The following is a 27,896-nucleotide window of genomic DNA, read 5'->3' as shown; positions in this document are numbered from 1 at the left end:
ACTTTTTGAAAACTTGAAAACGTGTGTGTGTGTGTGCGCGCGCGCGCACATGGGTATGACATAGGTATTACAAGGAGAGGGTGAAATAAGAGGACATTGGCCATGTCCCCACTTTTCAAAATGCTTATAAATCAGGATGAGTTTTTTTAGAAAGTAAAAATGCAGAATGTTTCCTGTGATGCGTAGGTTTAGGGCAGTGTAGGGGGATAGAAAATACGGTTTGTACAGTATAAAAACCATTACGCCTATGGAATGTCCCCATATGTCACAAAAACAAACGTGTGTGTGTACGCGCGCGCGCACTCTGCGCGTGCTGACATGCCGTTGACAAACCGTAGAGCATTGCTGCTCAGATTCAAAAGACTGGACACATCAGGGTCCGAGAGTCCAGACCTGTAATGCGCCTGCTGTTTGTGTCGCGTCTTGGCAGCCGCCGGTTGCGGTACAGGGGGAGAGCAGCAGCAGGGCTGATAAAGCGCGTCTGCCCGGAGGGGTGGAGAGGAGGGCAGAGACAGACAGAGGGCAGGACTGGCAGGGTGCGGCTGCCTCAGTAGCATCTGAGCTCGGGTCACTTCCATTTCCATCTCAACTGAGAGCCGCGCGCCACAGCGCAGTAGTCAACCAGCCGAGCCGGGAGCCAGAAACCGCTGCGGGGACGCGCACTCTGACCGCGGCTCTGCGCAACTAGGACCCGCCTGCAGGCGACTCTCAACGCGTGTGCCAAGATAAACGGAACTTCTCTATTTATTCCCCCTGTCTCCGCTTGGACCGAGAGAAAGCGAGTTTTACAGACCCGAGAGGAGGACTGACGAGCTGGCACCTCTCCGTCCCTTTAGAAACCCAACGTTAACCGGGGTGTCTTTCCGTGCGTAAAAGGATGGTGAGCGCCAGGTGTCCTAATAGACTGGTCCTCCTCCCCCTCCGGTGATCTTGCGCGGGGACTGAAGCTGAGATTGGGGGGAGGAGGGTCACTTTATCATCATCATCTTTACCATCTTTGACACTCCATCTTTTTGGAGTGCCCGCTGGCACCGGTTGGCATGAGACTCTCCACAGCAGTGGCGCTCCTCACCGGCTTCATATTGGCTTTCTCGCCTGCGTACGACAGCTGTGGACCGGGCAGAGGTTACGGCAAGAGACGAACTACAAGGAAACTCACGCCTCTCGCCTATAAGCAGTTCAGTCCAAACGTTGCCGAAAAAACGCTGGGAGCCAGTGGGAGATATGAGGGGAAGATAACTCGCACCTCCGAGCGCTTTAAGGAGCTGACGCCCAACTACAACCCAGACATCATCTTCAAGGATGAGGAGAACACAGGTGCGGACCGCATGATGACGCAGGTGAGGCAGACACGTGGTCCTCGCACAGAAATGGTTCATGAGAGCAGTTCGGTCGGCTAATAGTTCGTTTATCACTCAGATTTTTATCAAAAAAACCTTAAAGGGTATGTTCCCCCCCAGGACAAAAATTCGGGCATTTACTCACCCTCATGTTGTTTCAATCCCGTAAGAATTTCGTTCATCTTTAGAACATAAATGAAGATATTTTTAATGAAATCTGAGAGCTTTTTGTCCCTCAATTGACAGCTACGCAACTACCACTTTGACACTTCAAAAAGTTAATGACGAGATCGTTAAAGTAATCCATATGAATTGAGTTCAAATTATATGAAGAGAGACAATCGCTATGATGAACAGAATCAATTTAGGCTTTTATTCATATATAAACAACTTATACATCAGTTGTGGTAAACTGAAGCTCATGCATGTTCGCTTGATGTGTACAAGAACCAATGAGGTTTGTTCCCATGTTGCAGTTTGAGCTTCTTCAAAGAACCGATGAAGTTCCTTTTCGTGTGTTATGCAGCACATTTAAGCTCTTTCACAAACGAATGGGGTTCGTTCTCATATATTACGCAGCACGTTTGAGCTTCTTCAAGATCCAATGAGGTTAATTCTCGTGTTATGCAGCATGTTTGAGCTTTCTCAAGAACCAATGAGGTTGATTCTCATACATTACGCAGCACGGTTGAGCTTCTTCAAGAACCAATGAGGTTAATTCTCGTGTTACGCAGCACGTTTTTGAGCTTCCAATGAGGTTTGTTTTTGCGTGTCAAACGGAAGCTTAACCAAAACCGTTTACCGATCAATGTTTAAATGAACTTTTCTTATGACCTTTCTTTATGTCAAATTGTTAGTTGTGTAGCTGTCAATGGAGGGACAGAAAGCTCAGATTTCTTCAAAAAGATCTCTTCATTTATATTCTATTCTGAAGATGAAAGAAAGTTTGGAACAACATGAGGGCTAGTAACTAATGACACAATTGTAATATTTGGGTGAACTATCCCTTTAAAGTGCATTGGTTTTATATTTATATATATATATATATATATATATATATATATATATATATATATATATATATATATATAATATAATATATCATAATCCCCCCCCCTCCCCCCAAAGAAAAAATAAATACATATTAGTCGCCCACATATAATTCTTATCATCAGAATGACTTACCATCTGTGGACGGTAAGAGATATTTTGAGACTTGTCTTTTTTTGTCTGTACAATAGAGGTTTGGTTACAAACATTTTTAAAGCATTTTTGTGTTCTGCAGAAGAGAGAATGACAGGTTTGAAAAAACAATTTTGAATAAATGAGGACCAATCTTCATTTTTGGGTGAACAATATCTTTTAAGTATTTGGTACAATGGTGTTAGTTCATGGAACAGCCCGGTTTGAGACTGCAGCCCATAGGTTACACCACCCTCTCCTTTACTTATGCAGTACTTTACTTACTATTTAATTTACAGTAAAGTTTTTTAAGCTCCAGAGCATTAGTTCAGGGTACTGCAACATAGATTAAAAATTTCAGTGGGCTTCAAAGGTAAGTGTCATTGAGATCATTTAGAGAATATAGAAGGTCTGCAAATTATTTGTTTAAACATTCATCCTAAGTGACTTCACTTATAACATCTGAGTCAACTTGTAATGAAGGGTCTTTCTTATCAGTGAGGTTTGAACTTACAAACCTAAGTTTCCAACCCAGATCTTTAATAGACAATTATGCACTATTTCTAATGGCATTATTTAACTGACTGAACACTGTCCTTTTTACTGTGCCCACTAAATCAGCGTACTGGCATTGTCGAACTTTCAAAAATTATTGTGTACTTCAATAAATGTGCAGATTTTGTTTCAAAAAGCTGAGAAAAGTCATTGAAACAACTCTGAAAATTTGGTCAATATATCTGCAAATATTTGGTTAGTTAAGACTTTCATCCAAAGGGATTCCGGACCCCCTGGAACAGCATGTGGGTTATTGTCAGTATGCTGAGTTTATGACTCAATCACTGTGGGGTTCGTACGACCCTTAAGTTACTAGCCAAGACATTTGCATTACTCGTGTAGTCAAGTCGCCAGTCAATGGCCTTTTTGAGGAGCCTTTGCTCAGGTCACTTTTCTTTTACTACTGTCTCATATTTGAAAAATGGTTGATGACGCTGATGTATGTGGGGATAGATACCACAGTTTGAAATACCCCCCACCCCCGAGAGTGAAAATCCTTGGGTTCATTCAAGGTTTCGGGTCTTTCAGTCTTTACAACAGAGAATATGGGGGCAGGTTTCGTCAAATTAAAGACACGGTAGTCGTCGAGTTATTTTATAACCACATATTTGAACTTTCTCCCACGGGGCTCTTGCTCAATTTATGTGAATGAATGAACGCAAAAGGGGTGACTGTCAATAAAATGGAAGGGAAGGGAAACCTGAAACGTTTAATTAAAACAGTGCCGTCGCTGTTTTAAGCACGATTGGAAAAGAAAACATTAAAACTGCCCTTGTAGATTGAGCATGACCTGTGACTGTTTTAATGTTTACCCGTATGCTTAAACACGAGCGCTCGTGATTAACGGCATACACCCCCCTTTTTGAAGCGTCAGATATTTTTTACGACGTTGATGTGGTCCCGGGTGGAATTATTGGACTCCAATCTCCCCCTCACCTAAGAGTATTTATATCAGCTCTTTTCCTCTGAATGCCCACATGTTAATGTCCAGGAGAGCCATGTGGGAACTGAGGAGGGGCTCATAGATCTCACCCCGTCTTTACTTGTCACCTCTCCGGCTAGCGCCGCGTTCGTTTACCTGACCTTCACGCGATTTATGAGGGCCAAACTGCGGCGACGGCTAGAGACAACCTCTGGTCTGTTTTTCCTTTTTATTCTGTGTTATTTTTTTGTTTGTTTTCATAGCGTACGTGTGTAAAAATAGTCGGCTTCACAAGCATTTAAGCCTTAATTACACACATATTTTTCTCCACCTTATTTTTGATTCAGCGGCGAGTGGCCCCGGCGCTCTCATACAGGCGCGAGTGTTCAGGGCCCCGTGCCGTCGGTGAGCGCGGGGTGAATGTTTGTGTAGCCCGCGGTTAGTGTGAAGGCTCTCCTCCTGAAAACCCGTCGATCTACGCTTTGAAAGCAAAGCTAACAGAGTTCATGGGCTGATTTATGAAGTCCAGTTCACTTTTGCGACCACAACGAAAAAAGCTGAAATCCACACCGCTATGTGAATAGGCATCTATTACAGCTCGCCGAGATGCTATTCTTATCACCCAATCCGGAGACATGCTTGGAAAAATGTCTTCATAAATATCCATATTTGTATTCTTATAACTAAAAACACACATTTTTCCATTCAGATTGGCATTTCTGAAATGATGCCAAATGCACATATTTCTAGTTAACCATAAACTACCGTTTCCTTCTGCAGGTCACCATAAACCGGTTCTACAGACTTAGAGTTGATCAATCTTGGTCTTTTTAAGATTCACTGGAACTCTTCAAGGTCCAGGAGCTTATTGTTCCAACTTTTGGAATGGGGAAAACGTCCTTTTAAAAAAAACAAAAACAAATGTTCATTAGCTTCCCTCATGTGTTGCAAAAAGATGCATCTAAAATGGTTTTTGGTCCACTAAATTTCACAAGGGATAGTGGGGGGGGGGGGGGGGGGGGATCACACATATTGTTCCAAGACATTTCAAAGGAGATGTTTTGATGAATGTTCACACTGCTCTATTCCGTATTAATTGTAAATTCGATTTGTAATTTTAAGTTAACAAGCATACAAGTTAACAATGCATTCTGGGTGCATCATGCAAAACGCATCCATGGCTCCCAGCATGCATTGCGGCATGAAGCATGTCACCATTGTTGAGATTCATGGGCTAATTGTTGATCTCTGTGGTAGTAAATCTCACAGGATGTTAAAATGCTTAATGTACAATCGGCCCTAAACTTTATTGAGCTTTTCTGATTAAAACCGTGCTGCATCTTTTCTAGAATCACAATAAAACCGAGTTAATAGTATATTAATTGTATAGTAGCCTTTATTTATTGCTTATATTAAACTCAGTCATAAAATCAGTGAATTAAACCACTACAATGATTCAATTCTTATTCTGCAGCCAGAGAAAGACTCGCCTTAAAAAGTCGTCAAACTTCCCAACTAAAGAAAACACTAATCAGCATGATGGTGACAAAAACATAAAAAAATAAAATATAAAAATATATATAACACAGATAACTCAATCAGCTGAACAAAAGATCTTAAATTGGGACACCTGACCTTATTCAGTTAACAGTTGAGTGAACTACTTTGTGTAAAAGTTGAGTAAACTCCAAAATGCTGTGCAGCAAGTTGCCGTACAATTTTAAGTTATGTCAACTTTTCTGGCTACACAGCTGGGCTACTTGCAACATCAGTAAATAATTAGACACCAAATTTTAACTTGAGTAGAAATATTTTATTAGGTCTAAATGCAGAGCTTCTGTGAAGAAAGACGTTGCTATAGCAAGCAGCAAGTTCAAACTAAATGGTGAATTAAGGGATACGGTAGTCCACTTGTTACATTTCACCACATAATTATGGGAATACGAGATATTGATTTGAGATGAAAAACATTTAAAACCGTATCTGTTTGTTATTTTATAAACCATTACAGTGAGTTTTGAGTTTTTATATATGAATAGTTCACTAAACGCAAAACTACCACAAAGAAACCCCATTAAAAAAAGCATATAACTCTCACTTTAGTTACCCGGATGAGCCTGTGTTATCTAGCCTGACAAGACAGACCCACATCAAAATGTTTGGTCTGGAAACTCACCATTGACAGGGCTCAATCCGAGGGGCGGGATAAACTGCTGTCTTTCAAACTCCCTCTGCACGCGATAGGATAGCGCTACAACCAACCAGAGCAACGTGAAGCGGAGCTAACGTTAGTTGATGATTAAACTTTCGCTGTATCCGGTCGGCAAAACTCTGAACACATCTTCCCTTTTTAAGAATTACTTCAGTGCCGTTCTTTGTTCTTTTCTCAGAGAAAAGCTTAACTCCAAGTCTTCCAGAGTCGCGGTCAAAGCCGATTCGAAAGACCACCGTTCGCCAGATTCTGTGTTTACTACTAGCGTGCATGCGCAACTCAGCCGTCATTATGTTAAGCCCGCCCACCGACTCTATACACGATGTGATTGGCCCGGCAAGAGTTTGGCGATTACATCTCAGAAGGGTATTGAGAGTTGCTAGACGACACTCACGGGCAGATTAGATTTGTTGCCGCTAGGGTGCGTCTAGATTTCTAGGCTACTGCTGGATGGCAAGATTGACCAATACGAATCAAGTATTTCACAGAGCCGTGTAATAAAATGAAAATATTCAACAAAAAAGCTAGAATTCCAGTCTCAATTGTGTGTTTGCTTTTTTAACCTTCCTGATTGGTTATGTGATGTGTGAAAACCAGGCGTGCTTTGTCTTCACATGAAAGTCTGAAAATGCACAAACATGAATGAAATATGAGCTCCAGGGGTGATTTTTTTTGTAGACCTTCCCAGGATATATCACCACCCTGGTTCCTTCAACAAAAACCAATAGTATTTTTCCATTGGCATGTAGATTGTTGCAGGAACTAAGCGCTGTAACCATTAAAAGTTTATGAAAGAAAATCTTTAATAATGAACACACCTTTTGAAGCCTAAACACAATCTTCAGAAGTAAAAAGCTAAAGTTAACTATGAACAAAGTACACCATGGTTGGATAAGTTCACAGTTGTCTCTAACTCTTTCGGTCTTTATTTAAAATCGACAAGTTGGAAAGTTTGAGCTATAATAGTTTGCAAGAGCATGAGTAGAAGAGTTTTTTTTTCAAGACACAAAAAAGCTTTTAAAAACCACAAGTAGGGTATTACTGATGTATTTTATGTTGTAAAATGAAATATCTTGGGCTTGTGTTCACCACAGACCTTATTTCAGGCATTTAACCAAAACCGCATTCAGAAAACCCATTGACTGCAGATTAACAGAACTCATCTCTGGGTTCTACTCATCCCTGCAGCTCTTTGTAGTACAGACCTTTTTTATGATGGTTGTCATTTTAACACAAAAGCACCTGGTGTGTTTGCCAAATGCATTTATCATCTGAGAAAGAGCAGTGTGAACATTCTTCAAAACATCATCTTTTAGGTTTCACGGAAGAAAGCAAGCACATATGTACATGTTTGCATACAAGTAAGCATACTTGAGTGTGGGAGAGTGTATTATCATTGTTGATGCTTTGACTGTAGTCTAAGCATTTGCTCATGTACGTGTTTTGGTTTCAATGACCCTCAGAGACACAACAGAACAACCAAACATAATGGCGCTATATTTTCAAATCTCCTTTCCTCTCCCATACCAGCCTGGACTCTGATGGTCCAGAATCCATTACAGCTCTGAGAGCTAGATCCTAATAACACAATCAAATCACTGAGCTAAGACTTAAACAAATGGTCCACAGAACTTTGTAAAGTAGCTATTGAGTGGAAAGGTGGGTCAGAGAACAGAAATAGATGGTTTCGATGGCACAACTATGTAGTGAGGACTTAGAATGGCGACATCAAAGAACCTCTGCCGTCACTCAGTAAGCAATTTGTGACCACTTAGTTGGTGGTTATCCAGTGACCTTGCATGTCTCGTGGCCTCTGGTTGAGACAGGGATTTATCAGCCCATGGGCTGAGTGTGTTTGTGCTAACCACAAATGCGTCAGTTCTACAAATGGCTGTCAGGATTATATTTGCCATTGCTCACCGCGTTTCTCACCTAGCAACTGCTTGCCACAGGCTTTTTGACATAACCGTACTAAAAATCCATATTTCTTGCAGGAAACTCACAAATTCAAGACAATGGCCTTGTGTGCTTTCTTACTCAGGCACGCAAAGCCTCCTTCTGTTTGTTTAATTGGTAACTTATGTATCAGAGTTCAGCATTCACTTGGGTTTAAATACTGTCACACCGGTCATTTACGCTACATAAACCACCAGAAGTAAATTCTTATACATTTCGTTTTTTGCACTCATGCTATTAAGTTGCTATTTTCCCAGACAATCTAAAAATGTGTCACCGTAATCATGGCTACTGTAATGTGTAATGTTTTTTCACATGACTAATTTCCTTATTGCTCACATTAAATGCATGTAAATGATTATCCTGGAAGAACAACAAATCATACAGAATACTTACTAACTCGTGCACTTATTTGACATACTATTATATAGATTTTATTAATATTTTGAATGTTTGGACTTAAGTACTATGTACTAACATTTTAATGAATCATTTGACACAATGCACTTATTGTGTACATATTTTTACATTGTACTTACATTTAAAAAAGTACCTGCATGTAATTTACGTCTGTTATTAATTTCTGTAGTTACATTTGTAATTACATTTGGCACTTCCCTTACAACTAACCCTACCTTTATACTGACACCGTCCCACCGCACCTGTCCCTAACTCTACCCGTATCCCACCTTAATATCAGCAAAGGTGTTTGGCAATACAATTTGAACACAGTAAATGCATTGTACTTATTTTTTGATGTAAGTACATAGTAATATATGTATATATGTAATTTACAGCCACCTATTATAAAGTGGGGCCGAATGTTTTATTTGTATATATTTTTTTGTTTTCATTTTAAATAAAGTTTGTTATTTTGAAAAAATAGTTTTAGTTTTTTAATTTCATTTTTAGTTAGAATTGAACCAAATGAACATGAGAAATGTTGCATTGGCTAGTTTTTAATATTTAATTTAATTTTATGGTTTTAGTTTTATTTCGTTAACTACAATAACCCTGTCATCTGGCAATCATTTGATCCCTTTTATGTATATAAATACTTTTTTCTTTAATGATCTACTTTTTCTTCTTTTGCAGCGCTGTAAGGATAAGCTGAACTCCCTGGCCATCTCTGTGATGAACCTGTGGCCCGGCGTGCGTCTGCGTGTGACGGAGGGCTGGGATGAAGACGGCCATCACTCTGAAGAGTCTCTGCATTATGAGGGCAGGGCGGTTGACATCACTACCTCAGACCGCGACCGGAAAAAGTACGCCATGCTGGCTCGTCTGGCAGTGGAGGCCGGTTTCGACTGGGTCTACTATGAATCCAAAGGCCACATACACTGCAGTGTCAAATCAGGTGAGAGAGGGGCTGTGTGTTTGTGTTGGGGCTGTGCATGGGGGAATAGGTCAAGTGAGAAACAGACTAGTCCTTACAAATGAAGGGTGGGAAAAGGAAAGAAAACAATCATGGTAGGATATTAGCATGTGACTTGTCCATTAGCAAGTCACCGTGAAACAACATTCAGATTTTATTTCGAAGTGAAACAGGATATTTAATGAGAAAAAAGTGCAGCTGGGACTTGACTTTATTGATGGGGAATTAGTTGGATTGAGCAATGATGCATTAAAGGGATAGTTAACCCAAAAATAAAAACATTTTTTTGAATTTACTCACCCTCAAGCCATCCTAGGTGTATATGACTACTTTCAGCAAACGCAATCTGAGTTGTATTAAAAAATATCCTGGCTCTTCCAGCTTTATAATGAGAGTGTAAATGTATTATTGGTTAATAAAGGCCTTCTGAAGCAAAGTATATTTGTAAAAAAAATTAAAAAATAATTATATATATATATATATATAATATATATATATATATATATATATATATATATATATATATAACTTTATATAAATTATAATCACTGGCTTCTGGTAACAAACGTACAACTAGTTGAGTTCCAGCGGAAGAATGACCTCTGACCCGACGCATAACATGCTGATGAGCGGGGAAGTGCAGAAGATGGAGCCAAACAAAATACTGGTCATGAATTAGAAGTGATTAAAGAGAAATGTCTTTAGTTTAGTTTGTTGCCCAGCCCTTGTTGAGAGCGTGTCTAAACTCTTAAGCTTATGCTACTCCTACATTCTGTTATATGTCGGGTCAGAGGTCACTTTTCAACCGTATTCGGCTGTTACCAGAAAAAATGGTAGCCTGGCTCTGCCCTCCTACGTACTTCCGCTCAATTTTCAATTTCCTTCAGTACTACGTCTGGGACTGCTGTGTAATCTTAGTTTTCTCCGAACAAATTTTTACCGGTCCAATCAGCGAACAGAGGGAGTGGCTGAGAACGATGACGTTGATGTCGAGCGCTAGTTTGAGATGTAGTTCAGTAATGGCGGCGGAGAAAGATGCAAACTAAACCATTCATTGCATTGTGGCACCGCTGCCGAATATCCAGAAGTTAAAGCCGGAGCAATAACAGTCTTTGCTGGGGTTTGCTGGTGGCCATGATGTTGTGGCCCTCCAACAGGGTAAATTCGGGAAAAGTTTGATTTTCCAGATCGCTTCGTTAGTGATGAAAGAGTTGGCTGAAGCTATTCGGATGGTAACTGTTTCTCGTGGGGTCGGAAGGTATTGCCATCATTTAAGTTAGGGACTGGTCAGTTATTTTATTGCCGTCCGTCTCTCACCACCGTCCGTCCGTCTCTCACCATAAAAATCCCCGGCCGAGTTACCTACTGCTTTTGACAAACGCAAGGTCGTGTTGATGTAATAGCTGTCCGAATCCACATCTCTGAGTTTTCAACAATATATCACTTCAAAATTCACTGTTTGTAATCATTTTTGACCACTGCAGAACACCATACGGTTGCTTTGCTGTGATTTGGATGCATTTAGCAGTGGCGGCCCGTGAGGTTGTGGGACCCTAGGCAAGATCATAAAAATTGGCCCCATTGGAGTAAAAAAAAATCATCTTAAGATTGAGGGGCCCCCCAAGATAAGGTGGGGCCCTAGGCGACCGCCTATATAGCCTAATGTAAAGGCCAGCTCTGGGATTTAGACTTGTATTTCCTTAAAATGCTGGCAAGTATTTAGAAGAGCAATATATTTCATCACCGCTCAAACAAATTAAAATAAAAGCACTTAAACATTTGAATTAGTCCGTTATTTATAGCAGCATTTATTATCATACCAAGCATATGACATTTTATTTACAGCATACAATGATGTTATGGACCACGTGAGCACCGCGTTTCCGATCACAAAACTCTCCTCTCCACTGTGGCCTGTGGCGTGAATAAATCACAAACCACAATGCACGAGTTTTAGGTTTTATCCTATAGTTTTATTACTGAGGGGGCATGCACATGTGCACTTTTATTTTGTCGGATTTCCATGAGTGAAACAGGCGAAGGGCGCATGACATACGTCACGACCAAACGTTAGCGATTGGTTATGGCAGATCCAGAGTGGCTCAGGGCAGATCCAATTGTTTTAAACCTCAACAGGGTCCCCGCCTTCGCAGAAATAAACCCTTGTCAATGGAGAGTGGCCAGACTCTATGTACAAATGAAATGTACGAGATTCTGGTAAAACCAGGCTAAAAAAAATGCTACCGTTCACTCTCATTATTAAGCTTGGATGAGCCAGGATTCTTTACTCTAAGCAATTTAACATAATTTTTGAAAGAATCCCAAGCCATTGTGATGTCAAGACAAAACATTGCCCGTCCACACCAGGGAAAACTTGAACCACCCCAAACACTGCAGTGGATACTGGATAGCAGAAGACGCTGTGCCCTATAATGTGTTTCATATTGTCTAGGTCTCTGGCTAACTCATTTATTAATGTCTTACTTGAAATTCTACTGTAAATCAGCTGTGGGCTGCAGTATTACCTAAAACTGTGTCTATTAACGCAGATTGCCTGTCATTCTTACTACTTTGAGTAAAGGTAAAGGATGGAGCAAGATTTGTTTTGCCTACGTTCATTTTACATCAGTCATTCACATTAGTGCTGGGCTAAGGTATGTGCTGTTATTGATACAGTTCCTGCATGTGCACCGCAATAAATTAGACACACATACACATAGGTTTGTTGATAGACGCACACTTGTTATTGCTGACGGTGAGGAATTACAGTTGAAACATCTCATAATGTACCTCGAACATCACTGAGTAGCATCACTGAGAAACGTCCTGCTCAAGGTTCGGGCTGAATATCATGCTGGGATTGGTGTAAAATCAACAACATTGTTACTGTCTTTACAATGTGTACAATCGCTCAGCTTTGAAAAGCCTCCGGATGGAGGTGAAGTTCAATTATAGTAATGGGTGTTTGTTTTCGAAACACATGCTTTACATGGTAGACCAATCCCAACTGACTGGGCCATTTGACCAATCAGAGCAGAGTAGGCTCGTGGAAAGGAGGGACTTAGAGAGACTGATTCATCCAGTGAAGCGTTTGAGAATCATTGAACATTATGGTGATGTGCCGTGTGTATTATGAGAAAATGAAAATGACCTTTGATGCATGTAAACCTGTTGTAGGAGACCTCCAAAATTAAATTAGGAAACTTTAAAATAACACAATAGGGGCACTTTAATATAACTCAGATTGTGTTTAGCTGAAAGAAGATCCTGAAAAATGTATCATATAATATTAATAAAATATTATTAATATAATATTAGGCAGCTCAACTGTTTTCAACACGATAAAAAGAGCTGTTTTCTTTAAGCAGCAGATCAGCATATGAGTGATTTCTGAAGGATCATTTGACACTAAAGCCGGGAGAAATGGCTACTGGAGAAATTAAAATTCAACTTTTCCATCACAGGAATATATTACAATAAATAAATATAATAAAAAATAAACAGTTAAAGAGATTGCAGAGACAACAGAGATTTTAAACCATGATAATAGTTTACAATATTGCTGTTTTTACTATATTTCAGATCAAATAAATCCAGCCTTGGCAAGTGAAGCAGAAAATAATTTTTGGATGAGGAGGATTTTTAAGTAGATTTTTAAGATAGTAAATAGATAGCGTTTGATTTCATGTTACTTTTACAACTTTTTAAAATCTAACCAAAACTAACAAAGCTTTTCACAGCCATGTAATGTCACAAGATGAGGGGCAAGATATGGACTGTGAGAGCATGTCTATAGATGCAGTTTCAGCACACACTGCGGGTTATGGGCTTTCTAATGAAGAGAGCCGTGTTTGATTCATCTTGGGATCATTTCTTTGCTTCACATGACTAGATTAAAACAGCACAATCTTGCAGCACTGGGCCGTCTGATGAATGCACTCACTCCTCTGTTCACCATTTCTAACATTTACTTTACCTTACTTTTCTTACTTTTCCAGCTGTGCTTTACCTTGATCCTTATTTCCATGCAAGTCTACACAGACTTCATGTAACTTTAGCATCTCCCATTTAGCTTTTATCATACATGCTATTTAATCTTTGCTATTAATCAAACAGGGGGGAAACCTGGGGTGGCAGCAGATTGTCAATTCCTATTTTCTTATGTTTTATATTATATACTTTTGATGTAAGGTAACAATATAACAGAAAAGGTAAGACTAAAGTCAGTTTCGTTCACCATTTCAGCCTTTATTACAACATAATTTTGTGAAATGCATTAGGCATTTGCAGGCTCACACAGAATCATCTGCTCAACGCATAATAATAAATGTAATCTGCGCACAGAATTCCCTGAAAACACCACAGATTTGCCATTCAGAAACTTCTTCTTCTGGATGCTCGTTTATGGAAGATTTCAGACCGTAATTATGATATGAATAAGCACCTAAGTTTAAAGCATTTTACCATGTTTAAATCCATTCTGCAGATTTTCCTTTAGAGTAGTCTCCAGATTGCTTATAAGCCTGGCTATTTGTTGTTTTTTGGGCCATCCTTTATACAAGAATGATTTCCTATTTTGTCTATTTACATACATTGAGTTTCATCATAAAATCTTTAATATTCATTATCTGTTTCTCTGTGTTTCCTTTTTCTTTTCCCACCATTTTCTTTCCCTTTGTTTCTTTTTCTCCTGTCCTTTCTGCCTAGATCGTTATGCAAGTCACCTGTCCCTCACATGATCACAAGGAAAAAGGGTTTTATCCCTAGCTTATATATATATATTGTATATTGTTATATATATCTTGAAATTTGTACAATTACATAGAGTCTAAAGAGGCAAGATTGCTGGCATTGTCAGTCAAGTCAGAATCAGTCCACTAGGAGGCACTCATACACCAACATCCCAATGAAGAGGACGGTAAAGGCCGATCACTTTGAGGATGCCACACTGATCCTATTTACCAACTCAACCAATCACTGAGACAAACACCGTAGGACCAACCAATGAATGAAGGGTCAAAAGACCAAAGGTATATCAGTGAGTCAGAAGTGAAGATTAGAAACAGGGCATTGAATCCATTCATTATTTCCTTAATGAATCATTTTCTATTCCTTTCTTTCTCCATATTTTCATTCCTCTCTTCCATTCCTTCCTCAATCTTCTCTTCAGATCATTCAGTAGCAATAAACACGGGGGGCTGTTTCCCAGGAGAGGCTCTGGTGACGATGGAGGACGGCACGCATCGACCGATCCATGACCTGCGAGCAGGAGACCTTGTTCTGGCCTCAACGGGAAGTGATGGGACTGGCGACCTCGTCTACAGCGAAGTTCTCACCTTCCTGGACCGTAGCCCCATTGCCCAGAAGCACTTTTATGTGATCAGCACTGAGGATGGGGCCAACGTCTCCTTAACAGCAGCTCATTTACTGTTTGTCTGGGTTGGAAACTGCTCCAGAGGGGGCCAGCCAGTGCCGGGCCCCATCCAGGCGATATTTGCCAGTGATGCCCAGCCAGGGCAGTGTTTGCTGATCGTCGATGAAGGGGAACTCAGGAAGCGCGTTTCACGAATCAGTCGAGTGGAGGTGCGGGAGGACCAGGGGGTTTATGCCCCACTCACTGCCCATGGGACTGTGGTGGTGAATGGCGTAGTCACCTCATGTTACGCTGCTGTGAACAAGCAACGACTTGCTCACTGGGCGTTTGCGCCTCTACGCCTGTTGTACAGCTGGACCGGACCAGATCGGATCCTTAAGAACGGCTTACACTGGTACTCTCAGGTCCTTCTCAGTGTGGGAACACTACTGCTAGACTCAGAACTTTTCCACCCTTGGGCCTTTGAAGAAAGCGAAAGATGATGAATTGAAAAGAAACACAGAAATGGGCGAAGAGAGTTGACTGAATGCTCAGGGTTTGTGACATAAGGGGATAGTGCCAAGTTCACACGGCCCAATTTTAGGCCTGATTTTGACTCGCCGACAGGTTTTGCAAAATCTCAGACAAATGGTCTAAATCATAGGCAAATCGGTGCTCGTGCACGTAAGTGACAATCACGCAGTGTGAATTATCAAAGACTCGATCGGAGAGAATCGCTGACGCCCGCGAGATATTTGGCATGCTAAATATCTGGACTTTTTTTCAGTCTGCCGATTTTGCTGCTCTGTGAAATGTGTTCTGCGCAAACATTTGCCGCAAGAGCAGCACATTGCTAAATTATTTATTTACCTCAAACTCTCTTTGCAGAACACAATCCTTGCTAATCTTTTTAATGTAATAATCTTTTTGTCTTTCTCCTTTTCACTGCAATTCAGCACAGAGACAATTTGGATCGCAAACTGTTTGTCTTTTTTAATAATAATTCCAGTCTTGCGAGTGTGTGTTTGGTTGTGAAACGCAGTTTGCACACCGGAGAGAGTTATTGGTGATTCTTTCTATTGTAAAGTCATGCAGTGTGAAACCTCCTGTCACTGATCCATCATCCAGTGTGAACACAGCAGTGACTGAATGCTACCCCAGATAGTCATGCAGTGTGAAGAACAGTGATCCAACGAGTTTGAAAATCGTGCAGTGTGAACTCAACTCGGCATTAGAAAAAAAGGCATACTGAAAGCAGATTTAAAGGTTAGTTTATCCAAAAATGAAAATGTTGTCATTAATTACTCACCCTCATGTCGTTTCAAACCCGTAAGATATTCGGAATACAAATGAAGATATTTTTGATGAAATCCTAGAGCTCTCTGACCTCTACATAGACATTAATTTAATTACCACTTTTAAGGCCCAGAAAGGTAGTAAAGACATCATCAAAATAGTCCATGTGACTCCAATGGTTCAACGTTAATAGCATGAACCGACGTGAATACTTTTTGTGTGCAAAACCCCTCTAAATAACAACTTAATTCAACAATCTCTTCTCGTCTGTGTCAGTCTCCTACGCTGTTGACATAGTAAATACAGTGCAGCACTTTCGAAGTGCTATGCCAGAACGCCGGCTTACCATTGGCCAGTGTTTTTCACGTGAGAACCACGACGCATGCGTGTGACACTAATGGAGAAGCTAGCCAAAGGTGAGTCATACAATTAGGAAATGCTGCACTGTATACACTATGCCAACAGCTTAGGAGACTGGCACAGACGAGAAGAGATCGTTGAATAAAGTCATTATTTTGGGGAGTTTTGCACACAAAAAGTATTATTATTAAAGGGTTAGTTCACCCAAAAATGAAAATTCTCTCATTAATTACTTACACTAATGTCGTTCGAAACCCATAAGACCTCCGTTCACCTTCGGAACACAAATAAAGATATTTTTGTTGAAATGCGATGGCTTAGACAGGCCTTCATTGACACCAATGTCCTTTCCTCTCTCAAGACCCATAAAAGGCACTAAAGACATCGTTACAAAGCCCATCTCACTACAGTGTTTCTACAATCATTTAATGAAGCGACGAGAATAGTTTTTGTTTTTAATCTGGCCCATTACTATACAAATCATTATTTAATTTTTTTGCCCACAAAACTATTCTTGTCGTTTTAAAAATTATTGTAGAACTACTGTAGTGAGATGGACTTTGTAACGACATCTTAAGAGACTTTTATGGGTCTTGAGAGAGGAAATGACATTGATGTCAATGAAGGCCTGTCTGAGCCATCGGATTTCAACAAAAAATATCTCCCTTTGTGTTTTTTTCTTATTTGTGTCTTAAGGGTGTCGAACGACATTAGGGTAACTAATTAATGAGAGAATTTTCGTGTGAACTAACCCTTTAAGGTTGAACCACTGGAGTCAAATGGACTATTTTAATGATATCTTTACTACCTTTCTGGACCTTGAAAGTGTACATTTGTAAATTGCTGTCTATGTAAGGGTCAGAGAGCTCTCGGATTTTATCAAAAATATATTTTGTGATCCGAAGATGAACAAAGGTTTTACGGGTTTGGAACGACATGAGGGTGAGTAATTAATGACAGCAATTTCATTTTTTGGGTGAACTAACCCTTTAATTTCCTGATAAAGTTAAAGTGTATAATTTCAGCGAATCAAGCTGAATTGAAAAAATATGATGCAGATAATCTTGCACTCTGCCACAAACTTACACCATGGACCCTTTTCACATTTGCAGGGTTCTCAGAAGTGGAACTTGTAGTTGGGTAAGCTTCTATTGTGGTGAACAACAAATTTTTTTTTGTATTCCCATTTTCTCAAATACCAAAAGAAAATCCCACAAAAAAAGGTGTTATAAGGAAGATGTTAAATTTGTCATCACTCCCTCTGCTGTTGTATTAGAAAAACTCACACAGCAACATTAACTAGGTATTTGTAATTTAAAGAGATCCTATGTTTTTTTACAATTTCAACTCTCTTTAGTGTGTAACGTTGCTGTTTTAGCATGAAAAAGCACAAAGTCACTCCAATAGGGAGTTGTTCTCTAAAAGTGCACACTGTTTAAGAACTCCCTGAAACATCTCCAATGTAGTCTTGAGTTTTCTTCCGGGAACTTACATTTACATTTACTTACAAAGCTCTCCTCATTTAAATAATTCCCATCCAAGGCATAAGCTAAAAAGGGTAGAGGCCTGGTTTACTTGCGTCAGTGTGTTGAAACTTGCGGTTTATTATAAGGTGCTTGATATTTCCCAAACAAACTCGAAGCGGTTGACCAATCACAACACACGGGTCCAGCCGACCAATCAGAGCATATTGTGCTTTTCAGAAGGAGGGAATTCATAGAGGCGGGAACTAAACAGAGCTGTGTTTCCCAAAAGCATCTTTAGCTAACTACAAGTTCCATGAATGGTGTTGTAACGACATAACTTGCAACCGGCTTCATTAAACGCATCCCAGAGCGTTACTGACAGACTTGGAAGAGAGGTGCTGCAACAATTTAAAATATGTGAGAAATAGTGTGCTTTTTGAACGTTCAAGAAACATTCAACATATTCCAGTAGACCCAAAAACCAAAAAAAGAGCATAATATAGGTCCCCTACTCCCCATAAAGGTGCACTATGTATTATTTTAGCAGTAAAATATCCAAAAACCACTAGGCCAGTGTTATATATTTTGTTCAGTTGAGTGCTTACAATATCCCAAATGTTTCCAACTATTTGTAATTTGTGAGAAAATTGCTATTTTAACCAATTCTGAGCATAGCGTCTGAGGGAGTCGCCTATCGATTGCATCATATCTGTGTTGTCCTCAGTTTCCGGTTGGCAGAAACGATTTACTCTTAAAACTACACTGTGTAACTTTTTTAGTTTATTCTTAGCTAAAAACACTTTTACAAAAATATATGTGCCCAGTAAGGTATATTTACTTTTTTCAAGTAATAAAGTATTCTCGTAAGTTTATAATATGCCATTGAAAATACATACGGGTGAGGGGTTCGAATGCCGGGCGCCATGTTGCCCCTCCATCTTGAAAGGACATTAGCCAAAGAGCTATCGCCTTTCGCGTTTTAACAGCTCTCCCTCACACCTCCGCCACATCAGCTGATCTCTGCTCATGGAGAAAATGATATAGCCAACAATGTAAACTTTACCTTACACTAGTGATGTCATACAATATACAGAATAACGATGGCACTGATAAAAGTTACTTTACTAAGATTAGCTTGCATTCGTCTGGGAACCTGATAGTTGATGTTAGCAATGAAATGGTAAAAAATAATGAAAACGTAAAACTATTATTCATTTTACATAGATGTCATAACCAAGATGTTAACCGACAAATGAAATAACTGCAAATTATAATAGTTTTCTAAAGTAACCTCATCACTTCAAGGAACACTCATGGACGCAGTCGAACTGGAAGCTATGTTAATCTTGGACTAAATCGACCACCATAGGAGTTAAAACGAAATTGGAACAGAAATTAATATTCACTGGATAATCATGTACATTTTCACTGCTAGATGGGGGAAAATATCACACAGTGTAGCTTTAACAGTGTGAACAAGTGTCACAGCAGCCGCTCAGCGAACACACAGAGCAAAGTCATGACATCATTTTCAACACACTCAATTGTATCTAATTTGAAAAACAGAGCTACGTTACCTCATACTCATGACTGGAAAAGCAGAAATAGCGCCAGCGACTATGTCCCATCATAATAAAAGTCCCGCTGTGTTGTTCATCTCATTAACAGTCGCTCCAGTGGCCTTGCTCAGCTCCCTCAAAACTCAGTCCTGCTCTGCTTCATACTACAGTAAAGTTAACAATCGCATCCATGAACATGATTTCTGCCATGAGTCCTATCCCTGATTGTTTTCTACCGGCTGTGAGGTGAAGACCACATGTCCCAAGATTCTGTGCTCAAACTTGGTGTCATTAAAATACGCCTTTGCTTTAAATAGGCGCCGACGCCCTCTAGCGGATGGAAAAATTGCTTAGTGCACCTTTAATGCAAGGGTAATATAACACAAAGTATAAAGTCTTAAAAATGTATAATAGATTTTAACAGTGTGTGAAAAGGGTCCATTGTATGAGTCAGTGTTGCTGGGCTCATCAAGATACTCAATCAAATGGAGCAATTTCATGGTTTTTACACTTTTCAAGAGAATCATCTGTGCTAATCTCTGCATAAGATAGAATAAAACAAATATTTCACATCAAAAAAATTCTGCACATCACCTTTAACTGTAAAAAGAACATTACTGACCTCTGGTCTTGCTTCTTACAGGAATTGTGAGAGACCAAACGTTGTCTGTGCCTTGTGTATGTTTGTTTGCTATTGTCATCAAATGTCTTAAGACAATCTGTTAAAGTAATTTAAAAATGTGCTTTGTAATATCATTAAGGTAATATAAGGTATTTAGGTAAAGTATTTAAAATCTATTTTTGAAATTAAACTTCATACAAATTATTTATTTTGTCTCATATTTGATCTTTGCTGGCTAATACAGTTTCTTTAATGTTCTGCTGGATTTTTTTTCTTTGTCAGTTCTCAGCCATTTTGATTCCAAGCCAAGGCCCTCCTATCTAAGCTGCTTTTTACTTCAGGTAACACTGTTGAAATAAAAACATATAATGATGATATTATGATGATATTTCATGATGTTATTTTAATGCTGTACATCTTTATTTTTTTGTGTTTTAGCATTTTAATTAAGTTTGTTCATTTAAATAATTTGTGGCACCCTGTCCCCCTGGTTAATTGTTCCCTGCTGCTAGACAATGTTTTGATGGGTTTAATGTAATGGGAATCCCACTTAATATGATATGACCCTATTAAAAAGAGATACAATCCTCTTACTAATGAGACCATGCAAACATTTAGGCAAGTCTCATCTTTCAAATGCCCAAGACACTAAATCATTAATTCGAAAAGGATGAAATGTTGGAAGTTTTGTTCAGCTTATTGCTTAACTAATGTTATTGACTTTTCATGATAAACCTTGTGTGTTGTAGGCTAGGCTATTACATTTCAGTTAAGTCACTTTTAAAAATACAAAGTTTTCAATCTTTTGATGCCATAGACCCCCAAATATAATCATTCAGGTGCTAGGGAACCCCATATCAGGTGCTAGGGCACCCTAAAATGTTAAATGCAGCACAAAAATCGTATACAGTGAAAAAGGTAAATAATAAATAATCATAATAAATTATTTGGAAAATATTCTGATATAACAATCCATTAGGACTTTGTTAAAAAAAACTTTTTTAGCAGCAAAAAAACCGATGCTTTGATATCGCAGTATTGTTTACCTGTGCCTTTAAGAGAGTGTCTATAATAAGAAGTGGAAACATAATCCAGCTCTCGCTCTCTCTCTCCCTTTCTCTCTCTCGTTTTCCAGTTGCTGTCATTAGACGTGAATTACGGAACAAGTTAGACCGAGTAAAGGGTAAATTGCTTGACAATTTTAAGTTTAAACTTTTTGATACCGTAGTTTGGAAACGGGTTAGTGTAATAACTCTGTCTCCACCGTTATAACTCTCAACACTGTCTCTTTAAGAGGGTTTACCTACCGTCCTTCTGTTGATTCGACAGCATTTCCCCATACATTACTGTTCTTCTGTATCTCCTGCCATCTGCGCTTTACTTCATTCTTAACCTTATATTAATTAATTAATTAATTTACTTTGGAAAGTTGAAGAAGTTCGAACATGGCAGAGGTAGGGAAAGGAGTCAACGCCGGGAAACTGGCCAGTAATGTACAGAAGAGGATAACCCGAGCGCAAGAGAAGGTATGCATGCTTACATTGACTCTTTGTGAAAGAGAAAAAAAACTATATTTTTGCTATTCTGTTTGTAGGCTACATTCAACTACGACTTCTGAATAGTTGTTTTAAAATGAGCTAGTTAAGTAATGTGAAACTGTGTAGGAAGAGACTATAAAAACAACAGCTGAAACGCATTGAAACACTTTATATAATACTCGCCCCTGTGTTTGTCATGCTCACATGCGTTAGAAATGATAGCTTTATTTCTCATTTCCAGAGCAGCTCCTGTTAAAGTTATGTTTGAAACTCTAAATTCTAATGGGATCATTTGAGATGTGCATTAAAAAGCAGGTAGCCTGATGACCACAGCTCTTTTGACATTTGGTATTTTCTTGCCATTGAATCAATTGGTAATATTACACACACACACACACACACACACACACACACACACACACACACACACACATACATCATGCAAGGAAAATTATTACCCCCTGAACTATTACAAAAAAACATTTGGTTATAATCTACCGTCATATACTTGGCACTTGTCTGAATGTGTGTCAGTGTAATTATTTATGGGTTCATTTGTTTAAGGCGTCTGGATTCATCCAAAACCACTGCTAGAGAAAACAAGCATTTGTGTAGATGGACCTAATAATTACTGAGCACTTTCGACTACTTCCTCATGCTCCAACTAGTCTGGCTATCTCCGGTAACATTTTTGTATCACAGAAAAGTCCAGAATGAAGATACACTCAGGACTTAAAACAGTGACATGTATGGGCTCAGAGATATAAACAGCATATGTCTACAACAAAATGAAGCACTGGCTCTCTGGAACATATATGGAGCAGACTGGAAATGATGTGGCAGTTATCAGTTGCAGGGTATCAGGGGTGTATCAACACAAACCGACCCCCAGGCCATCCTTAAAAATATTTTGGTTTGCAGTAACAGTAAAAAAAAATTAAAAAAGGGTCGGTAGGTAGGTCTATATTTTTTTTTTCAAATTTTAATACAAAAAAAAAAAGTACATTTTTGGTGATGGTGATTACGTAGGTATGAATTTAAACAAATTGGCATATCGTGACATCACTGACTGGGTCTTCAAGCCGTGCCTTCGGGCGTGTAGGCTAATTGCAGGCTATATAGACCACAAACAAATTGAAATATTTGTCAAAAACATGTTTATTGCATAAATTTCCGGTGCATTCTTAAAGAAAAGTTTCCAACCACCAGATAGCTGTCATTGACTCAAAGCTGTCAACCCTCCCTTTTTTTCCAGGTTTCTCACGTATTTTAGCTCTTTTCCCGCTGTCTTCCCGTTTTAGTATTTTCCCGTGATATGTTTCTTATTTTTACGCTCGATTGTGTAAAAAGGGGTCGTTTTACGCTCGATTGTGAACACGCAACTATCTGTGTCTGTCTCTGAAGTGGCTTCCTTAAAAAGCAAAAAGTTGTTTTTATGAATTCAATTAATTAAGTCTATAACCAGCTATTTAATCAAGAGCAGTGAGTGAGTCCTTATCTTTTTTTTGTCAGAGAGCAGTAAAGGCTACTGCCCCTTTAAGACCTAATACAGAGATATGCATCGTCTTTCTCAACTGTATAAAGTTCTCTTAAGGCATATACAGACTGTCTGATGGATACTCATCAAGATCGACATGTTGACATACTTTTTGTGTGAGTTTATCCGTTCAAACGCAAGACTTGAAAGAACTCAATATTTGCGCGCTGTGAGACGTGCGCGCGCTGCGCACAGAGACAGATCTTCTCTCACTGCAGAGGGTTCTCATTCGCGTCTTCTGGCGAATATACTGAGTGATGATGGTGAAAATGACTGGTCATACGGCAGCACTCGCATGCATTGAACACAGTTTACAAAGATAGACCGCTTTGCCCACGTTTTCTTTTATTATCGCTGTTGTAGTGTACGTGTATCCATCGACAGAACCATACATAAAGCATTATTTTTCAAGTTACAACCAGTCCCGCCGCTCCCACCACGCGCAGGGGTTGAGCAGAACACACGCTCCCCAAAACAACACGTTATGACAACGACATTTCAGACTGACAGAGACAAGATAAACGGCTTTTCCACCATTTGTTACTGTTTTGTACACGTTGTTATATTAATTATAATTCAAAATCTATTTTATTCGCCACAATATAGTAATGATAAATGTTGAGGGGGCACTTTTGATTCATTTTCAAAAAGGACAGGGGCTCAAAGCCCTCCCCTCTGCAGTGCACTTGCCTGGTGTGTGTAACGTGTCCATGGTCCTCCTGACTCCTGTCACACAATGCGGCGAAATCTCCGACAGGGCTTTAAAACGTTACAGTGAATGAGAGTATGAGCCGAGCCGAAACGAACGCACGTGCTGGCCATAGTGTGACATCCGTTAACCATAGTGTAAACATAGATGACGTCACGGGTTTTTCTATAAACGAAAGAACGTAGCCTTCGTTTGTATGGCCCAGGCAATTTATACATTTATAATACTTACTAAAATATAATTCATATTATTTTATTACTGTTGTATTAGTTGTTTGAAAAGTAAAAAAAAGAAATTGGTCGGTCTTAAAGCCAATTTACAACCGGCAAGTCGGTCGGACTAAAAGGGAAAAAAAATAAAAAATTGAGTCGGCCCTAAATTGACAGGGTCGGTCGGGTTACGGCAAACAAGAATATTTTTAAGGATGGCCCCAGCTGAGTGCAGGAGATCCTGCACAGGAAGTGTAATTTCCACGCTAAACACTCCAAATGACCGTTGGCCGGCCAGAGTGCACAGCTGGACACCAGAGACTTGCACTGTGCAAAAGTGGCACACTTTTGGTTTGAGTGGATGTAAGAGCAGGGTTATAGGAACTGCTTGATAAATTTAGCCAGTTTCTAGATGTACTTTCGGGGTCCGAGACATGCACACAGGTAAACTAATTACCAATCTGCATTGGCACTAGGATCAGTAGGGTCACTCAGCAAGGGGTCACTTAAGAAACATTAGATATCAGTTCATTTTAGCCTTTAAAAATAGTTTTCACCAAATGTTGTTTAATTCTATAATAAGGTAGACAAACAAGAGGCTTAGATGACTTGGAGATTTCTATGGAAGATAGTTTTGTCATTTCCTTTCCCTATAAACCAAGCAAACTCATTATTTTGTAATCATATAGATGTGTAAAAAGTTAAGAGGTTATTTAGGATCATTGTCTGCATCTGTGTTTGTGTTCCTCTTCCTGTAGAGTAATTTTTCTTCGGTCCCAAACACTCGACTCTTAGTGCTTTTTCAGCTGCTTTGTGTAAAGACTTTTATGCTGACCAAATCTCCATTCATTTGATCAAAAATACAGTAAAAACAATAATATTACAAAATATTATTACAATTTCAAATAACTGTTTTCTATTTCAATCTATGTTAAAATGGAATTTATTCAAGTGATGCAAAGCTAAATTGTCAGCACCATTACTCCAGTCTTCAGTGTCACATGAACCTTCAGAAATAATTCTATTTTAGTGCTAAGGAATGTTGGAAAAAAAGTGCTAAAGAGTTTTGAGTTGTTTTTTTCTTCTTCCAGGAATTTTAAAATAAAAATTTAAAAAGAACACCATTTATTTAAAGGTCCCGTTCTTCGCGATTCTATCTTTCAAACTTTAGTTAGTGTGAAATGTTGCTGTAATATCATAAATAATACCTGTAAAATTATAAAGCTCAAGTTCAATGCCAAGCGAGATATTTTATTTAACAGAAGTTCCCTTTCAAAGCCTACAGCGAACGGCCGGTTTGGACTACACCGCTGCACTTCCTTGCATGAATGACGTCACTAGAACCGTTTGTTGACTAACCCTCCGCCCACAAGTACACGCAAAATAGGGTGCAAAATCTTGTTGCTCTCCCACGTGGAGAAGAGCGCGCATTCAGCGCTTGCATCTCCCCCTTATGGTAAGAGGCGGGACCTTTCTGGGCAAAGTGCGCTAAGCTGCTGTCCAATCACAACACGGAAAGCGCTGGCCCAATCAGAACTCGTTACGTGTTTCTGAAGGAGGGACTTCATAAAACAAGGAAATCATCAGGCTGTTTTTAGGACAGAGAAAACAGCACTGTACAGATAAGTCAATTGTGTGAAAATCCTGTTTTTTTTTTTACATGCGAAACATGAACTCATGTTACATTGCACACTGTAAACATAATCAAAGCTTTGAAAACACGCGAAGAACGGGACCTTTAAAATATAACTATTTTGTAACATTATGAATCCTAGCTGTGTTTCCATTACCCTTCAAATTGCGCAAATTGAAATTTTGAAAATTTAGCAAAAACTCCAATACAGTATTAGCCTGGCTCCACCCACTTCTGCTCGATTTTCATTTTTCCTTCATTACTCCGTCTGGGATTGCAGTATATTCTCTGGTTTTCTCCAGTCAATTTTTAACTGGGACAATCAGCGAACCGAGGGAGTGTCTGAGAACTATGACGTTGATGTTGTGCGCTAGTTTGAGATGACGTACGTCACGACCAAACGTTAGCGATTGGTTATGCAGATCCAGAGTGGCTCTGGGCAGATCCAATAGTTTTAAAGGGTAAGTTCACCCAAAAATGAAAATTACTTCATTAATTACTCACCCTCATGTCGTTGGACACCTGTAAGACCTTCGTTCACCTTCGAAAAACAAATTAAGATATTTTTGTTGAAAGCTGATGGCTCAGAAAGGCTTCAAAAAGGCCTCCATTGGCATTCAGTACATTTCAACTGACCCACTCACAAGACCCATAAAAGGCACTAAAGACGTCGCTTCAAAGTCCATCTCACTACAATGGCTGTACAATAATTTTACCAAGCGACGAGAATAGTTTTTGTGTGCAAAAAAAATTTAAATAATGACTTTATCCGCCAAGTTATTGTCTTCCGTGTAGGTCTCGGGCGTAAACTCACCTGGAACTCACGCGATAGCGGCGCTCCTCCTCTTCCGGGTCGTGTATTCGCTATGATTCGAACAGCGGAGCTGCGTCATATTCTTGTGCATGCGTTGAGTTCACGTTGGTGAATTAAATCGTTATTTTGATTTTTGTGCGCACAATAACTATTTTCGTCGCATTGTAAAATTATTGTACAGCCACTGTAGTGAGATGGACTTTGTAACAAAGTCTTTAGTGCCTTTTATGGGCCTTGTGAGTGGGTCAGTAAAAATGTACTGAATGCCAATGGAGGCCTCTGAAGCCTTTCTCAGCCATCAGCTTTCAACAAAAGTATCTTCATTTGTGTTCCGAAGATGAACGAAGGTCTTACAGGTGTCCAACGACATGAGGGTGAGTAATTTATGAAATAATTTTCATTTTTAGGTGAACTAACCCTTTAAACTTCAACAGAGTTCCCATCTTCCAGGAAGTTAACACTGGTCAACAATGGAAAGTGTGAAATACTAGTCTTGTAGAGGATCAAGCTTTTATTACTGTACAGTGTTTTGGAAAAAGTTTTTTTTTTCTCGCATGAGGGTTTTTTTCTGGCAATTCGAAAAAGGAATATTTCATAAAACTGCAACAAAACATTTATAGGTCGCCTGGAGTATGTAAAAGTCACATGATCTTTCTTTAAAGATTGCGCGATATGTTTGGACAGAAGACAGAGTTCTTTATTAAACTCATGAAAAGACAAAATAATTACTGAAATTCTATACAACAAAAGCTATGCCACAATTTATCAAAACCTTGAATCAGATATGAGGGAGAAACACTCAGAAACGCCTCATGCATGGCCGCTCCCAAGTTATAAGGGGCTTTACTTACCATTAAAGACTATGTAACTAAAAGTGCACTATGTAACTTTTCTGTTCGCTAGAGGTCGCCTATTCAAAACAAAGGCATAGTTTTTGGCACCACGTTTGAATGCAAAATCTTGGGACGTGGTCTTCACCTTACAGCCGGTTGAAAATAATCAGGATAGGACTCAGAAATCATGTTGATGGATGCGATTATTAACGTTACTGTAGTATGAAGCAGAGCAGGACTGAGTGTTGAGGAGCTGAGCAAGGCCGCTGGAGCGATTGTAAATTAGACAAACAACATGCGCCTAGCGAGCAGCAGGACTTTTATTATGCCACAGTCGCCTGGCGCCATTTCTGCTTTTCCGGTCATGAGTATGAGGTAACGCAACTCTGTTTGTCATATTACATTTAAGTGTGTTTAAAATGATG

At 39.4% G+C, this 27,896-nt stretch overlaps 3 protein-coding genes across 6 annotated transcripts in view; all 3 read left to right on the top strand.

Moving 5' to 3' along the window:
* hs6st3a (heparan sulfate 6-O-sulfotransferase 3a) overlaps positions 1–27,896 on the top strand; it is a 292,872-nt gene that overhangs the window by 129,748 nt on the left and 135,228 nt on the right. The window lies entirely within an intron of this gene.
* ihhb (Indian hedgehog signaling molecule b) lies at positions 503–15,708 on the top strand. Its single transcript, XM_067458272.1, has 3 exons — positions 503–1,340; positions 9,263–9,524; positions 14,713–15,708. The coding sequence occupies exons 1-3, from the start codon at positions 1,041–1,043 to the stop codon at positions 15,396–15,398; spliced, it is 1,248 nt and encodes a 415-aa protein (XP_067314373.1). The 5' UTR covers positions 503–1,040; the 3' UTR covers positions 15,399–15,708.
* The window catches only part of bin1b (bridging integrator 1b), a 37,137-nt gene continuing 30,581 nt past the window's right edge, over positions 21,341–27,896 (top strand). For all 4 annotated transcript variants that reach the window (XM_067458962.1, XM_067458961.1, XM_067458960.1 and 1 more), the window contains exon 1: positions 21,341–21,724. In XM_067458962.1, the coding sequence (XP_067315063.1) occupies positions 21,644–21,724 (81 nt within the window). In that variant the 5' untranslated portion in view covers positions 21,341–21,643. The remainder of the gene's footprint in view (positions 21,725–27,896) is intronic.

This window comes from Pseudorasbora parva, chromosome 12 (assembly GCF_024679245.1).
Source record: "Pseudorasbora parva isolate DD20220531a chromosome 12, ASM2467924v1, whole genome shotgun sequence".
NCBI lineage: Eukaryota > Metazoa > Chordata > Actinopteri > Cypriniformes > Gobionidae > Pseudorasbora > Pseudorasbora parva.
Note: the sequence above shows the minus strand (reverse complement) of the source record. Positions and strands in the feature narration are given on the sequence as shown.

Bases quoted from the DNA above. Each gene is read 5' to 3' on its own strand.
- ihhb (XM_067458272.1), top strand. From the start codon at position 1,041: ATGAGACTCTCCACAGCAGTGGCGCTCCTCACCGGCTTCATATTGGCT. The intron at 1,341-9,262 runs GTGAGGCAGACA...CTTCTTTTGCAG, and splicing joins CGGACCGCATGATGACGCAG to CGCTGTAAGGATAAGCTGAA. The intron at 9,525-14,712 runs GTGAGAGAGGGG...TCTTCTCTTCAG, and splicing joins ACACTGCAGTGTCAAATCAG to ATCATTCAGTAGCAATAAAC.